Below are 18,569 nucleotides of genomic sequence, written 5' to 3' on the forward strand. Positions count from 1 at the left end.
TAACCTATTTCCCTGCTTTGAACTAGTTGAGAATTTCCCTTCTGCATTGGGATTGGATAAGGGATCCCTGAGAGTATTTTGACAGCAGTTTCCTCTCTTTTGATTGCTATAATAAATGTAGACAAAAACCCCTTTTAATGGCTTCTCCCTGGGATTAGTTTCTGGATGACAAATGAGCTGTCATACCCCATCAGGGTGGGCTGCTGACTGATGTTAAGACCTCCATTTATAGAGTTATTCACACTTAAGGGACTTGTGCCCCTTTTTCTATTGTAATATGGTCCCAGTTTAATTTGGCAAAAAGGTATTAAAGTAAGTTCTTCCTGCCAAGTCACTAAAATTCCCAAGTCTCATGGGAGGGGGTCTTTGGCTTATCTCTAACTTTTTACCTGATCCGATCCTTAGCATTCTTGTCAGGCCCTTGAGTTCCCGAATCCACCTCCTTGCACCTGCATACCCATTGACTTCTCTCGAACCAGCTGCACTTATATTGTTCTCTCTATTTTTCCACTTTCCTGCCGTTATTCAAATGTCTTTTACTGAACATGGTAGGCGACTAGCGGCAAAGATGAAGGAGCCAAGACAAATTGCATTTCAATGGACTCAGACATGGGTTTTGAGAACAGCAATGTTGAGTCTGGAAACTGGTTCAAATATTTGGGTATAAATACTGCCTGGATTGGCCCACCAAACCACATGTTTGTAACTAGTAAGGCGCAACAGACTGCCCTAGCATGGAGATATCACTCTGATAGTGATAGAGTACTCGCGGCAGTTGACTCTTCTCTTCGACTTCAGCTCTGTCACAGTACATGATACCCGGAAGCGGTCTAGTGTTTGACGGCTCTGCCTACCACTCTCCTTGAAACGTTGTCTTGACACTGAAGATGCTAGTAAGATAAGAATTGTGTTAAGACTTTGCCAACAAGTCTGACTGACAAATGACCCTGGCTTGGTTCATGATTGTTGAAGGACTGTTGGCTGATGATGCGGTATGGACTACGCCAGTCATTCTGCCATAAACAGTAACTGAAATTAAACATATGTTCTGTTGGCTCTTCACCCTTGTTCCTACGCTCATTCTTATTTTGAGCTGTTTTCTCTCATGTCATTCCCATTCCTAGGTACCCATCTCCCTATGAGACTAGTGAGTAATTTGTGTGATATAACTAAAACATTGATAGAATTTTGCTTGTAACTTTTGCTTGTACAAACAACCAGAATCTCATGCAGGAATACTTTACAGATTTGTGTAGTTTGCCCCATTTTGTGCCTGCCCCCGTAGATCAGCAGTGCCATTCACTCAACTCTGCCAGTGCCTATATATTGGGGTATCATATCCCTGTATGCCAGTGACTCTCAAGCTTGCTTACAGTGCTCCACTGCATAGTGTTATTGTGCTTTTGCTAATTTTAGTTTGTGATCCTTATTCTTATGTCCATATTTTAATTTTGTAGGCCAAGTGACTTCTAGCATTGTGGTGGCACTTTGCCTTGCTATTGTGATCAATAGACGTAACGTCATCAGTGCCACAGAACTTGGTAATGCGCCTGTAATTGTACGTATATCTTCTGATTTCCCCTTTAGAAATTATAGTAATTTACGAACAGAGTACATGTTATATTCAGTCCTTTTCTTGGTTCATGATTTTGGTTGTTCTAAAGGAGTTTACTCTCACTTTTCTGTTCGTAGTTTGCATGCCATCAGTCAGCAATTGCATAGGAAATAATCTTGAAAATTCCAAAATTTTGGATTTTTGGTAAATTTGCATTAACCCCAGCAATGCAACTATGACAAAATATATGTATATAATATGCAGGTAAATTGTAGAATTATAAATTTGAATGAAAAGGAATGCAGAATAAAGATATACAGGCAGTCCCTGGTTAATGGCAGGGGTTCTGTTCTCGGAAGGGTGATAGGCGAAAACCACCATTAACCGAAAATCAGTGATTTACGATAACCAGTTGATGGTGCCTCTGTTTGATTTTTTATGGTGATAACTCTATAATTAGTACCTTATGGCACCGATAACCAATAGACAGTGCATTAGGGCACCATAAATCACTGATTTGCGCCATAAAACCGGATCACCTTTAACCAAGTCTGTCGATAACCGGGGACTGCTTGTAATATGCTAATGCAAAAACCTCATTGATTCTAGTACCTTGATGGGAACTGAAGAAAAAAGCAATTGTATAGGTGAAGAAATATGCTATTGTACAGGTAAATATGTAAAAGTATTTCAAAGTAAATATTGCCCAAATTACAAATTGTTTTAAGTTATTCACAAATTTTCACTCTCCTCATCTCCATTTTCAGTACATTCAACCGAAGGAAGTTTCAGTCTGCTCTTTTTTCCAAACATTTCATTTTCTATCCCAGTTATCTGTATAGCCATAACTGGATGCAAAGCTGTTCGAAGTGACCAAAAGAGTCCTGGGAATAATACTTCCTGCTGGGCAAGCATCTGTTTCACTCGATGTCTTTCCTGAAAAAACAAAAAGGAAAGTTAGAATGCTACGTGTCTGAATTTAGAAAAATTCAGACATGACAATTCAATTAAATATCATAAAGTAATCTCTTGATTATCAGGATTAATACTATAGCCAAGGCCCTGCTGGTTAGGTTAAGGGCAAAATCTGGATAATGCAAGTAAAAGAACGACTGGTGTCAAACTGCAACGCTAACGATACTCCCCCTGCCTTGTCAATACCTCATAACACTCGATATTCTTATAACCAACAACCATCACTAACCGCTGGCTAGCACAGTTGGTAACATGCTGGTCTCGCAATCTTGCAGGCCAGTGTTAGCCGCCCATCAGGGGTGAATAAGTGAGGGTGTCTACCAGTGGTTACCGCCATGAGTGACGTCATGGTGGGGAGTTGGGGTTACCCGGAAGACGTCCGACCCGAGAAGCAATAGCTTAGAGGAGGAGGACTGAAACTGACGACTTTGACTTTTTTTTTACTTTTATCACGCTTTAAACTGAAAACTTTATGTACAAGGCAATTAGCTACCTTTTTTCCATTATTTGTAACAAAATATGCTGTATAAATACTTTTAAAAAAAGCAACCCCTTCTTTTTCTCTCTATGTTTAACCTCAGCCTATCATGGTTTTATCGCAGTTAACAAATTCTCTCTCACTTCATTATTATTCTCTGTCTCTCTGAAATAACTAATAATTTTACTCTTGATGGTCAGATGTATATGTATGATGTTGCCAATTTAACAATCTCTCTCTCTCTCTCTCTCTCTCTCTCTCTCTCTCTCTCTCTCTCTCTCTCTCTCTCTCTCTCTCTCTCTCTCTCTCTCTCTGAAATGATAATAATAATACAATCTCAAAGATGAATACAGTAATAGGATAGTAATTTAAGGTATATTTGGAGTAGGATGTTAAGGTATACATTCGGTATTTGAACTTTCAAGATAGGCACCTATAAGCATTTTTAGGGGGGGTTCTAAGCATTCATGGGTTTCAACTATTCGCAAGGGGTTCTGGTATACATCTCCCATGAATACAGAAAAAAGCGTACAACGTGTACAGTCTAATGATTAAGGATGACTGCTAGGGGCGCTGCTGTCCGTGGCGTCGGTAGTAGTAGTAGTAGCGGCCGCATCACCCTTTAGTATCAGCTCTCTCTGGTGGGGATTTTAGATTGGAAGGTCTAAATGGTGAATGACTCGTGGTAGTGTTCCCACTCGCCCCTATTCTCATACCGACACTTCTTTTATAGAGTGAGCGAGTCAGTTTTACTGACATTTTCTTAATTTTGTTTTTCTCTGGTAATTTTAGATTAATTTTGCCTAGAAAGAATGATATTAAGGATACTTTCATAGGGCGACACGAGCCAATCACCCAGAAATAGATTTTTCCTACGTCAAAATCCCTTTTTTAGGGGGGGTTCTAAGCATTCGTGGGTTTCAACTATTCGCAAGGGGTTCTGGTATACATCTCCCATGAATACAGGGGGTCCAAAGTCATGGCACTCCAAAGCATTGAAACAAGCGACTAGCAGCGTGACACTCAAAACAAAGCCAGGCAATGTCACCGATTCATATCGCATCTAAATACCATAAATAAATATCATGTTTTTATTCTAAACCCACATACCATTATATGGCAGTCCCCCCAATGGGGGTTCCATTCCTGAGGGCGTGATGATAACAGAAAATCGGCAATAATAGCGCTGAGTCTTAGTTATTGGTGCCGATAACCGGGGATCGGTGCCACTGTTAACTAGAGATTGGCACCACTGTTAGCAGGGGATTGGCTCATATTAACGTTGAAAATCTATTTATCATCGTCGTTAGACAAGCGCCATAAAACCGGATTGCCGATAACTGAGGCTGCCAATAACCAGGGACTACCTTATTGTGATTGGTCATGATATGGATACTCCACTGAAGGTAAAAAGCACAGTAGGGCCAAGTACTGGGAGATTTTAGTGTAAGCAGGGACCTACCTGTATGCTATGTGTAAACTTTGGGTGTAAACTTTCCATGCCTATACTGAAAATGAAAAATGAGACTATAAATGGTTAACAGGACCTACATGTTACTAAGCCACCCACAAAACATCTGGGCATAGAATGAGAAAGTCCTGCAATCTGATTTTTACATTTACATTTTTTTTTTATTTTGCCAGTCAAAAGTGGGGCACGTCCTCGATGTCGAAAAGTCTTCGACATGTGAAAATACGGAAAATGATACATGCCAGTGAATCAATAGGTTTTCAATCACTTGGGATCTGACCTTATTTCTTACATGCTGAATGAAGCCAAATTTTCTTCACATCTGGTCATGGCATACTAATGCACTCTAACTGTACGTATAGTCAAGAAAGACAAATATTTTTTATAAAAACATGTAGTTACAACATTATTGAAGAAAGAGTTGTAAAAATCAGTCTCCTTACATTGTACTGTATCTGATGAATATCAACTGACCTTAGGAGCTTCAAAACAAGCTGGACAATTCTCAGGAATCACAGGTAACTTTTTAGATTCAGCAAACATTCTCAGGTCCTTTTCTCTTACATAAACAAATGGACGAATAACACGGAGGTCTTCTTCTCTGAAAAGTAAAACAAAATTGCACTGGAAATGAAGCTGGCTAAAACTTTAACATAACATTACTTTCAAGTCTTGCATAACACTGATAACTAAGCTTAACCTATGTGATGCTTATTGAAATTATCTACAGTAGTTGTATGTAATTTTAATACATTAACTTTCAATAAGGCATGATAAGTTGACACTACTATGAAGTACCATCTCTCCAGTCATAAAAAGAAAAAAATGAAAATTCAAACCTACCTCACACTGTAATGTGCCTTCATGGTACGTAGTCTTCCATTATGAAAAACTGACATGATAAAACTTTCAGCAAGGTCATCTAGATGCTGACCAAAAGCCAAGACATTGTAACGCTCACGTCTCGCCGCTGCATAAATTCTGCCTCTCTTCATGCGTGAGCAAAAGCTGCAGATGGAATTCAATGTCTCCAGTTCTGAAGCTTGTTTCAAAATGTCTGTAAAAGCATGGAATGGAATACAAAATATCTAATTCAGCATAAAAAAAATCAATTTTTCACTCCACTGACCTTTACAGGAGAGAAGAAAAAAAATGAAATTCCTTCCTTTCAAGACACAAGACACTGTTCTATTAACCAAATATCTTATACTCATACTCAGTCCTTTTTATTATGCCTTTATAACATTATATTCCCATTTTCTTTACTTCTTCATTTACTCATTTATGTGAAATTACAGTACTTGTACTTTGTACATTATTTTCCTTGTTTTATACAACCCTTACTAAAATACCAGTACAGTAATCATACGTTGCCCTATTTGGTGTAAGAAATTGCACACTAACAACCTGCTCAATCATTAAAAAAATATCCCTGTTGCACATACCCATACCCTCATGCAAGACAACACTTCTTTCATTCTATTGTGCAACTCCATGGTGTTCACAGCTTTACATCACTCTCCCAGTTCACCATTTGTGATCATTTTCAATAATGAACCAACCTTTTACTTATACTTTCTGTTTTCCTTTTCTTACATTTTCTTTCTGTTGCCCTCTTTTCATCACAGAAATAAGTAATTACATACTTTGTGTTGTGTATTGCCCAATCATACTGTGGGATACTGTAAGTTTTTTAAAAACTTCATTCAGTACGTATTGCTTCATTAGTAAATCTGGGGATTTTACCCTCTGATTTTGAGTAAACAAGCTCCATTATCTGTGATAACTTATCTTTTTGTGCTCAGTACCAAGCTGTTTGGTGTTTAGAGGTATTAATTATGAGGATACCAATTATGTTGTTAATTTGTTATGAATTGGCTTATAGGTATTCTGTGAACCTAAGATTTTTATTAGTACTATCATGAATTTCTGAATATCTTTATGGTTTCCTTGGCCTTACATCTGCTTTGTATATGGTGTAGGTGTGTGCCATATGTCTAAGGAACGATGCTACTGTTTACAGAGCTTATTTGTTTTTCTACATGCCATGCCTCTGTGTGTTGACATGCCTGATTTCCTCCAATTCCTCAGTGCATGGCTGTGTCTTGAGTAACCACCACCTGTTCCCTTATTTACGGACTACTGTTCTTCAAAAAAAAAAAAAAAAAAAGTCTTTACCCTTACAATGTTCCCTCCCTGTCCAAAGGTTCAGATCAACTACTGTGAAAGAAGAAATTAGACTATACGTGCTTGCTCTCGTCCAGTGTCTTGACAACCTTGGATGACTTGCCCCAACATAAGATTTCTGATCACCCTGCCAATCAGTGATTTTGTGCTAATGCGCAAAAGGCTATGTGGAAGTAATGAGTTTGTAATGAAAACATTGTCTTTACAAAATTACTTTTTGATAGAAACTGATAAAAAACTACACAACTTAACCTTTAGTTTAAGTTGTGTAGATTATGAAGTTTTTGTTCAATTTCTATAAAAATGTAATTTTGCATAGACAATTATTTCATTACAAACCCATTAATTCCACATAGCCTTGCATGTATCAGCACAAAGTCTCAGACACTCCATGACAAATGATAAATCCTTCCAGTTCCAATTGGTTGCACTACAAGATGATTTCTTGATATCCACTTAGTAATGATAAGAGCTGGGTCTTAATTTCTTGCTCTAGAATCAAAGTGACAATGAAAACTTATTTACACACACATCTTGACATGATATTTCACCATCTTACCTTGTTGTTCAAAGAAATAAGGGACTCCTAAACTGGCCAGATATGGAATAAGTGGTCGAGGATCATATGATGCACTCATAGGATCAACTGTTACTGCACCCAATGCAAAGTCAATCCCTCTTGGTTTTGCATAATACTGATACTGTTTCAGCACATGCAAGAGAGAAAGAGAATCCTTTCCTCCTGAAAGGCAAACTAAGACTCGGTCACCATTCTGCACCATGTTAAACTCTTGAAGTGCCTGCAAAAATACACAAAAGTTATTGACAGCCAAAGCAAAATATATCTAAATAATTAACTTATCAATTATATGCAAACAACTGGCACAATTTAGCATTAAACCCTTAGTGGAATGAATGGAACTTAAAATGAAGTGCATATGTATACCCAAATACTGAATTCCCTTTAACCTATACAGATGAAACTGTGAAATGTCTCTTTTCATAAAATAAAAAAAATTGAAACTGTTTTTTACTTATGTTTCTCAAGAATAAAACTGACAAAACACTCATGCACTGCCCCATTTTCACTAATCAAGTTTCCTTTCACATATTTCTATCACCACCTTTATTTAAATCAAGCTTATTTCACATTTATATCTCATTTTTACAACATCTGTACATCACCTGTTTATCAATTTTGACAAGAACACATGCCTACAAGGCACCACACATTCTCAGGGAGGTCAGCACCAGGAAAATCTTTGTTCATCTCCCTAAGTAAAAGCCTTCACCTGTAATCCTTATCCCTTTTTTCTCACATGGAGCAATCAACGAACTCAAAACTATTCACTAATATATCAGGGAGGGCCATGCCTCCTGGCCTATGTCCCACAGATGAATTACAATCTAGCATCCTCACTTGGAGTTAATAGTCAGAGCCACATCCAACTGTTGCAAACCTGCAACATCATCATCCAGAAATACAAGTCTTGAAGTATCGGTAACTACAGCACTTTTATCTTGGAAGTGAATAAAGATAACTATCACCTCTGTTACCATATGTTATGCCCCCTCACATCCTAAAAGACATCCCTTAAATGCCCCTTCAAAATAAACTCCATTCATCTGTCTCTCACCATTTTCCCTTTTGTTTTCCTGTATATATTAGGGCTTGTGCCTTGTATGATAAGGCGCCCTATGAGGTAATGTTAGACTAGCGATAATCTTACGCTAAGTCGGTTGGTATTGCACTTCCATCTTCAATGGAGTGTCTGGGGGTTTGTAGATCACTTACGAAGTCGGTATTATCTTGTTAGTTATTACGACGATGTGTTAAACTCATGGTGAGGAGGTTCTTGTAGAAAACACGAAATATAAAAATATATGTATTCTTCTGAAGTTTTACATGCTGAAGACCAGATATGATTTGTACAAAGTCTTAATAAAACGATAAGATAGCTTGATCGCTTCTGCCAATGATGATGGCTAATCCTATTCCTCTACATGATAAAGCTTAGGTAAAGAGGTACAGGTCTTCTAATGACGATAGCTAACTCTGTTCTGCTCGTCTACCATCTCTGTTACAAGTTATGAAGGAACAGACAGTAGTTCGAACATATGAACATACATACAAATGACATAGTTTCATACGAACACACAATCAAAATGAGACACGCTACAGATCACGTAGGCCGTTTTGAATTATAGGTCGGGGTAGTTGTCTCAAGCAGGGAGCTTGGACTAATGTTTATAAACAATTGAATGACTACAGGTGACGGCATGTTATCTTAGCCTACATACTTATTGTATACGTCATCTTTAGCGTCTCTAGTCTGATCACATTCCTGCAAGCAATCTGGTTGACCTCTTTAGTTTTAGTCTTTTATATATATGGACTAACATTCCATATTTTTTATTATGTAAACACTTACATCAGCTCGGTCAGCTACCAAAACCAACTACTAAATATTACTCAAACTTGACTTGCATTTGACTTATAGGAGTGTGATACAGACACTATGTGAATATATATATATATTAGTAAATAAAAATTCATGGTGTACATGAATTGATTCAAGTAATAAAATATAAAACAATGATATTGGTAAATAATAGTGATCACGTGATATATAATGATACAGTTTTTCACTTCATTTCATTAAGATACATATGCTACAGAAAATACTAATGTACTCTGACAATTGCATAGAATGAAGATTAACATGATAAAAATCATATTTTAACTGATAAAAAATTTCATATATGAATTGATAAAAATTATTAATGTTTATGCTAACTGTTATATATCTGATTCATTAATTCATATACTAACTCATAAATAACTGCAGATATTGGTAAGATAAAAGGTAACAGATTGATTATAGGCTACCTGATTTGTTTATACATATGTATATGGATTCATATAATTATGATTAATATATGTGCACTTTAAATAGATTCCTATTGCGTACACGCAAAGATATATTTCGATTCCGTTATTTATGATCATTTATATATAGATTCCTAGTGCGTACACGCAAAAAATATATTTCGATTCTGTTATTTATGATCATTTATATATATATACTATGGTTAATTTTTTTTGCTAAAATTTTGCTACTCTTACTCTCTCCAATAACAGTCATTTCTTGAGCTTTCTTCTGAACATAAATCTAGATTTTAAGCAGCCTTGTCAATGATAAATCTCTTAAAAGTTCATAACTATTCTTAAAAGTTTATAAGCAAGGGTGAAAGTATTTGCATCCACTCTAAAGAAACAACAGTAAGCGTATGTTCAGTTAAATGTAAGGTAATTGCCAGTGGCTGTTTTACATTTATTTGATGGATATAGAACCTCGGCTGTTTTTAAAAAGTGTATATATATTGGTCTGAAGTCAGAATTTCTATGACTTAATAATATCTGTTTTTTTGGTGGTGTTATCTTTACAGTAAAAACTATTTTAAGTAACTGATGCATATCTAGGAAAACTACTGTAAAGGGAGGCACTCCCAATCAAAGAAGAGGTTTGTACTTTAAGACAATTTAAAAATTTTGTGTGGAATACTATAGTATGTAAATCCCTGCCAAAAATGGAACCCCTGCCAATAACTGCCAATATATATATATATATATATATATATATATATATATATATATATATATATATATATATATATGTATATATATATATATATATATATACTATATATATATATATATATATATATATAGTATATATATATATATATATATATATATATATATATATATATATATATATATATATATATATATATATATATATATATATATATATATATATATATATATATTTATATATATATATATATATATATATATATATATATATATATATATATATATATATATATATATCTATATACATATATATATATATATATATATATATATATATATATATATATATATATATATATATATATACACACACATATATAGTATATATATTATATATATATATATATATATATATATATATATATATATTATTATATACATATATATATTTATATCTATCATCATATATATATATATATATATATATATTATATATCTATATACATTTATAATAGTATATATATATAATAATATATATCTATTTATATATATATACATATATATATATAGTATTATATATATCTATATATTATATTTATATTATATATATATATCTATTATGTATACCTATATATATTTATATATTACCAATATATACATATATATAATATATATCTATATATATATATATATCTATATATATATATATATATATATATATATATATCCATACATAGATATATTTATATATATATTACATATATATATATATATATATATATATATATATATATAAATAATATATATATATAGATATCTATATATATATATATATATATATATATAGATATATATATCTATTATATATATATATATATATATTATATATATATATATATATATATACAGTGGTCCCCCGTATTCGCAGGGGATGCGTACCAGACCCCCCCGTGAATAGTTAGAACCCGCGAATGTTTGGAACCCCTATGAAAATGCTAAAAACAGCCTATTTTGTTAGTTAAAACTCAAGAAAAACCCACTAAAAATTTTCATACTTGGTTTTTTTAATAGTTTTATCACAAAAAGTGCATTTTATGAAGAAATTCATCAAAAAAACCAGGAATTTGTGGATATTTATCATAGAAAAATACCACGAATGCGCGAATTTTCCGCAAATAATGCAGGGAAACGTTCCCCAGAGAAATCCGCGAATGTGTGAGTCCGCGAATCTGGAGAACGCGAATACGGGGGGTCCACTGTATATATATATATATATATATATATATATATATATATATATATATATATATATATATATATATATACTATATATATATATATATACTAGATTTTGACTAAGGAAAAATATATCTGGTGAGGGTTCGTGTCGCCCAGTGAAATAATCCTTAAGTTCATTATTTCTAAGGTAAATGATACTAACATATACCAGAGAAAAAACAAATTCAGGAGGATGTCAGTATGACTGACTCGCTCAATTTAAATAAAAAGAGGGTGTCGGTATGGTATCTGGGGCGAGTGAGACCACTACCACGAACCTCTTGCCATTTAGAATTCACCTACGCCAAAATCCCCCTCCTGAGAGGGCCGACCCACAGGCGGAGACGGCAACTACTACTACTACGCCACGCACCACGCCGACTGCCGCGCCTCTGGTGGTCATCCTTGTCGTTAGATGCCAATCTTGGGCTGCAGGGCGGGACATAGGTGGGGATTTCACTGGGCGACACAAACCCTCACCCAGAAATAGATTTTTCCTTCGTCAAAATCCCTTTTCTGGGCTCAGTTCGTGTCGCTGCGTGAAATAGTACCAGAGAAATAGCACAAGATTGAATAGCAAAAGAGGAAGGTCTCAATGCAACTAAGAAGTAAAACAAACAAATATAATATTATTGAGAGCTTACAAGTTATCATACAGAAAAGTTAACTTAAAATAAATAAACTAGGCTTACAGTTAACTTAAAATTAAACTTATACTAGTATTGATAACTTATCTATATTAGTGAGTTACAAGTTAAATGGGAAAATTACTCACTAAATACAAAATTATTCTCAAAATTGTTACATTAATAAAATTAGGTGTGCTACCCTAGCATAAAAATAAGGGGAGCAACACCAATCAGAAACATCTTAATTTACAATAAAGTTGTGGGTGCCCCTAGCAAAAAAATAAGGGACACACCACTATAATCATTATCATAAGCAGCTAAGGCTAAAGGACCATATAGAGCATAACGGTAGGTTAGGGGAAATATTAGTTGAGGCAGGTAGAAAGGAGATCTGGATCTTCAACTACAACTACTGTGCTGTGTCAGGGGAAACTATGTTTCCCGCTGCCACTGCTGAAAATTTTAAAGATTCCAAGGACTTTAGATAGTGACGCTTGAAAACTGTCGGCGATTTCCAGCCAGTATACTTTTTTAAATCGTCAAAGTTCATATGCTGGAAATAATTAATAGAGGTGGCTACTGCCCTGAAGCCATGGGCTTTTGGGAATGATTCAGGGTTTGCTTGTTTAATGAAGTAAAGGAGCTGCTGCCTAATACCTTTTACTGATATAGTGCCACCTTTTTCCCTCATAAAGAGGGGGCCTGAGGACCTAGAGGATGTCCTAGACAGAAAGGCTCGTAAAGTCATCACTGGACAAGGAGAAGGGTCTTGAGGAAGAGGGATGACTTTCCAAGGGGCCCATCTCATTAAAGGATCCTCATTTTTTGCCAGAAAACTACGATCCAGGGAAAGCAAAACCTCTCCTGGGAGGAATTCTATATGTCCCGCATCTCTGGAAAGAGCCGACAGTTCTGAAATTCTAGCTCCTGAGGCTAGACTTAGTAAAAATAGCGTCTTCCTTAGTAGCATTATAAATGAGCAAGAAGAGTTGTCAGTGTCTGAAGCCAGTTTGAGGACATCATTCAAAAACCATGATACAGAACTAGGCCTTTCAGAAGGTCTAAGTCTAGCACAAGCTTTAGGAATAGATGTAAAGTAAGAGTCTTTTAAGTCTATTTGAAAACCCAATTGAAAGATTTTCTTTAAAGCTAATTTATTAGTGGTAATAGTGCTAGCTGCTAATCCTTTTTCAAATAAAGATCTGAAGAAGGATATAGCTGAATTAACTGTCATGGTTGTGGTGTTTGTTTCCCTCAGGAAAGATGCTAACTTCTTAACAGCAGCATCATACTGTCTCAAAGTTGATTCTCTCTTATCTGATTCTAAGAAAAGAATATTCTGAGGATCGATATTTGCATCTTTTTTAGCCGCAAACTTAATGAGGTCCGTAAAGTTAGGGCTTTGAGAATTCCTGAGGAAGCGAACACAGTCCTCATTTGTACTGACTGAGATAGTTTGGGATTGGGAATCCGTAGAGGTCGAAGACCCAATTCCAGAAGCAGAGGGTACCAGTTGCTCTTGGGCCAGTCCGGGGCTACTAGAGCTACTTGTCCCTTGAAAGTCCTGAGTTTGTTCAGTACTTTCAAAAGAAGATTCACTGGAGGAAAGATGTATATCTTCTTCCACTGATTCCAATCTATGGACAAGGCGTCTATGGCATATGCCAGAGGGTCCAGGTTGGGGGCCACATAGCAAGGTAGCTTGTGGTTCGCTTGAGATGCGAAAAGATCTATTTGGAGACCCGGAACACTCCGGCGTATCCACTGGAACGACTTGTTGTCCAGGGACCACTCTGATTCTAGGGGAACTGATTGAGACAGGGCGTCTGCTATCACGTTCCTTACTCCCGCCAGGTGGATGGAGGATAGATGCCATTTGTACTTGTTTGCTAGAGAAAAAATGGCTATCATGACATGGTTCACATGTTTTGATTTGGATCCTCCCCTGTTGATGCAGTGTACCACTACTGCACTGTCCAAGACCAGTTTTATACGAGAGTTCTTTGCTGGAAGAAGCTTCTTCAAGGTGAGAAATACTGCCATGGCCTCCAATACGTTTATGTGGAGCTGGCGGAACTGAGGTGACCAAGTTCCTTGAACTTTCTTGAATTGAGAATATCCTCCCCACCCGCTTAGCGAGGCGTCTGTGTGGATAGTCAACGCCGGGGGAGGATATTGAAGAGGAACTGACTTGGACAGGTTCTTTGTCTCCACCCATGGACGGAGATGATTGCGAAGAATCTGCAGGATTACTGACAACTTGTCCCGAGATTTGACATTTGCTCTTGAGCGCCAAACTCGATTTATGTCTTTCAGTCTTGCTTTTAACAGAACATCTGTTACCGACGCAAACTGGAGTGAACCTAGGATCCTTTTCTGGTTTCTCCTTGATGCTCGTTTGTTCTTGAGGAATTGCCATACTGACTTGGCTATTTCTTTCCTTTTGTCCACAGGAATTGACAGATTGTGGGAGGTCAAGTCCCAATGAATATCGAGCCATTGAAAACGAGACTCCGGAGTGAGCCTGGACTTTGTCCTGTTTATTTGGAACCCTAGGTGTTCCAGAAATTGAATTACCTTGTTTGTGGCTCTGAGGCATTCCTCGACGGTTGATGCCCAAATCAGCCAATCGTCGAGGTACGCTACTACCATTATCCCTTGTGATCTCAGTTGTTGTACCACTACTTCCGCTATTTTCGTGAATACCCTGGGGGCTACGTTCAGCCCGAAGGGCATCACTTTGAAAGAGAATGCCTGGTTTCCCAGCTTGAAGCCTAGGTATGGGCGAAAGTGTCTCGCGATTGGGATATGATAGTATGTGTCTGTAAGATCGATAGAGGTGGTGACGGCCCCACGGGGAAGTAAGGTCCGCACCTGGGAGATGGTCAGCATTTTGAACTTGTCGCAACGAATGAATAAGTTTAGCCGGGACAAGTCTAAGATTATTCTTCTTTTTGATGAGCCTTTCTTTGGCACGCTGAATAAGCGCCCTTGAAACTTTAAATGCTTGACTCTCGACACTACTCCTTTCTGAAGGAGCTCCTCTGCGTAATCTGCCAATTCCTTTGATGGTAGCTGAAGGAATGACTTGGATGGAGGGGGACCTTTGATCCAACTCCACCCCAGCCCTTTGGACACAATGCTCTGTGCCCATTTGCTGAACCCCCACCTGTGGCAGAAGAGGAACAGCCTCCCTCCTACTTGGGAGGTCTCACTGCTGTTGTGCGGGGTGAGCTCCGCGTCCTCCACGGAAGTGCTTACCTCTGTTGGTAGCTCTTCCTGCACCTCGCCGCCGAAAGGCACCTCTAGCCCTGCTTCCCCTAGCGAACCTGTTGAAGGTTTGGAAAGCTTGGGTTTCAAACACTGGGTTGAATGCCGGGGAAACAGCATAAGAGGTCAAGGGCTGACCTTGTGGGGACAACAGGAGAATAGGTTGGCTTTGTCCCTTTGCTGCTGCCAGTTGTCCTGGCTGAGAAACCGGAACAGCTTGTACAAAGTGTTGCTGCTGTTGTTTCTGGTAGGGCTGGAACCTCTTCGTTTTCCTTTAACTTCTTGGTAGAAGAGGAAGAGTTCTCGGGTTTCCTCTTACTAGAGAGACCCCAACGAGCTCTGAGGCTTTGGTTAAGCCTCGTCGCCTCGTGCTGGACCTCGTTAACTACTGATTCTGGAAAGAGGTCTGCCCCCCAGATATTGGAGGAAAGCAACTTATTAGGTTCGTGACGAATTGTTGCTTCCTGAAGGACATGCTTCCGGCAGTTCCTTCTTGCCAATGCAAACTAGTACAGGTCAGCTTGTACAGTTTGCGTTTGTGACTTGGCTAGGAGCTTAAATAGAGGCTCCATACCATAAGCCAAAGCAGCCACTTCAGTCATAACCAGAGTGTTCAGTGTCCTGCCCAGTCTGGTTCTCGCCTCAAACTCTGCTTGAATGAGGTTCTCTGGCAACCTGGGTAACCTCTCACCGAACTGTTCCATGGCACAGTCCGGTTTGAGTTTGCCTACCGTAAAAGTGGCCGGTAGGTTTTCCCACAAATCACCAAATACAGGGAAGAGTGGAGAAGTAGGGTCCGATTCCCTTAGCTGAGGAAGGGGTTCATCCTTCATAACAGCCTGTAAGGTGATTTCAGCTATCTTGGTCGTAAAGGGGAGTGGTGCTTCCTCCTCTGTGGTAAAGATAGTGAAGGGACTCTTGAATGCCTGGAGTCTGGTATTTGTGCAATCCCAATCCTCCAGGCAATGTAACCATTCCCTTTGAGCCTGATCCCGGCTATACAAAACTGTCTCTTTGGGAATCTTGTCCTCTCTATTCTCTATTTAAGGCTGTCTCCGTCAGCCTAGCGAAACCCATGAAAGGAGGCTGTAAGCTGGCTGGATGGAATTCGAAGTCCTCGATCCTTCGAGTTCCATAGTCCAGGATTGAGATCATGCCATCCTTGTAGGGCGCATAGGCTGCTACCCTCCAAGGATTATTCATAGAGAAGGAAGGAAGGGTGTTATAATCCGGCAACTGGGCAAGTCCACCTCCTGCTACCGGGGGGTCGGCCTGAGGTGCTTGGTTCAGGCCTGCCAGTCGATTCTCCTGGTCGGACATTCGTTCAGTAAGGTTCTGAATTGATTGTCCCGACTTGTTTAGCGAGGTGGAGATTTGGGCGAACATTTGTTCGAATCTCGTACTCATAGATCCAACCAAATCTCCTACCTGCCGCATGACTCCTGCCGTAAATGCAGCAGGATCGAAGGTACCAGTTGCACTGGCCCCGGCAGGGGTCACCGGAGGAGTTCCGGTAGCAGCAGGAGAAGGTACTGGCTCGACAGGAGCGCGGGCCTTCTCCTTAGAGGACTTACCTCTCGACCCTTTCGCGTGCGAAGAAGAAGAGGACTTCGCTTTCTCTGCTCCGGGATGGGAAGCCGGAGACTTACGAGAGGTTGAAGAAGACAACGTCTTTTTGGACGACGTCTTCTGAAGGGTCTTCTGCTCTCTGTGCCCCTTAACTTTGGGGACTACAGATGCAGCAGGCGTACTAGTAGGGATCTCAGATCCCGTAAAGCCTTGGAAGGAGGAAAATGAAGGGACAGGGGAAGAAGATCCAGAGGCACTCAAGGGAAGCCCTTGGGCACCCAACAAACCTACCTCAACTAACAAATCCTCAGCACCTACCGTCATTGGCTCTATATTAAGGTCTAAAGTTGCTACATCCGCCACGATGTCCTGGCCTCCTCCTTCGATTAGGGCTTGTTCCACCTGTTGCTGTATGCTCGCGATTGTCGGAGCTGCCGCGGTGGGATCTACATATCCCGTCGACTTCCCGCCTGGGAAGATCAGGACAGCCAACTTCTTATCCAAAAAGTAAGGCTGTCCCTTCTGCGCGTTTTTGCCGAAGCCTCCCACCCAGGCCCGCAGGGTAGCCGACACGACTTCCTTAACGGCGGCAGCCTGGAAAAGAGGGTCATTGTAATCCTTACAACGAAGCCCCGAGGACGGATCATTAAGAATGATAAATATGACCATATTTAAAATAAAATTAAGATATGTGACAGTATATGCCATGTAAGGAACGAACCTTACACCGGTATATACTTACTCCGTCCAAAAACTGGCTCACCAAGTCGTAACAGATGGTACAAGCCTCGTGATGCCAGACGATCAGCTCATTGTGGCGGGTAGCGCAGGGAGCGTGAGACCTACAGACCTCATGTCCGCAGGGGTCTTGGAGGACGGCGTAAAGTGAAAAGATACATAAGTATCAACGCTATACACTCACAGGGCTACTTTGATACTCCATTGCATGCCGGAGTAGCTTAAAGTTATTGGGCATAATCCACCCCTGAACTCCGTGTGGAAGAAGGTCTATGACCTAATAAACTGGTTGGGAACTTCGGTGTACACCGGAGAGAAGAGTATGATTCAACCAGATGTTTTATATACACCCATAATGAGTTTCAAGGAGTAGTACACCACGCCGGAGAACGGGAGAGGATGCCTTATACTAAAACTAGAAAAATTAGTTACATTAATTGTGGAGCGTGTAGCTCCGCCATAAACCCCCCCCCCCCCCCCCCCCCCCCCCACCCCCCCGACAACTAGAGGAGCGCCCGGATAGCAAGCAAGCGCTCCGCCGGATGACGCAGGGGATACATAAATTAGGGAAAGCATGTAGGACCAACTGATATCGTTCCCACTACCCCCCCCGACCACCGAAGGTACACCCGGATAGCTAGCAGGTGCTCCGTCAGCTGATGAAGGGGTAAATAACAGGAGAGGAGGGAGAGAAATCAGACCCAATGTACGTCGGAGAAGAACCGAAGTGACCGGAGGGGGGGGGTGGCCAACCCCCGGCCCCGACCACGCCGGAGCTCCCTCAGAGCCCGAGGAGAGAACATGCGGCCCACCAGTGC

At 39.1% G+C, this 18,569-nt stretch overlaps 1 protein-coding gene across 3 annotated transcripts in view; it reads right to left on the bottom strand.

Moving 5' to 3' along the window:
- Nucleotides 1-2,194: 2,194 nt before the first annotated feature.
- The window catches only part of LOC135219992 (uncharacterized), a 188,853-nt gene continuing 172,478 nt past the window's right edge, over nt 2,195-18,569 (bottom strand). For all 3 annotated transcript variants that reach the window (XM_064257272.1, XM_064257273.1, XM_064257274.1), the window contains exons 12-15: nt 7,226-7,466; nt 5,323-5,536; nt 4,954-5,080; nt 2,195-2,491 (exon numbers count right to left, since the gene is read on the bottom strand). In XM_064257272.1, the coding sequence (XP_064113342.1) occupies nt 2,288-2,491; nt 4,954-5,080; nt 5,323-5,536; nt 7,226-7,466 (786 nt within the window). In that variant the 3' untranslated portion in view covers nt 2,195-2,287. The remainder of the gene's footprint in view (nt 2,492-4,953; nt 5,081-5,322; nt 5,537-7,225; nt 7,467-18,569) is intronic.

The sequence above is a fragment of the Macrobrachium nipponense genome, chromosome 1, assembly GCF_015104395.2.
Source record: "Macrobrachium nipponense isolate FS-2020 chromosome 1, ASM1510439v2, whole genome shotgun sequence".
NCBI lineage: Eukaryota > Metazoa > Arthropoda > Malacostraca > Decapoda > Palaemonidae > Macrobrachium > Macrobrachium nipponense.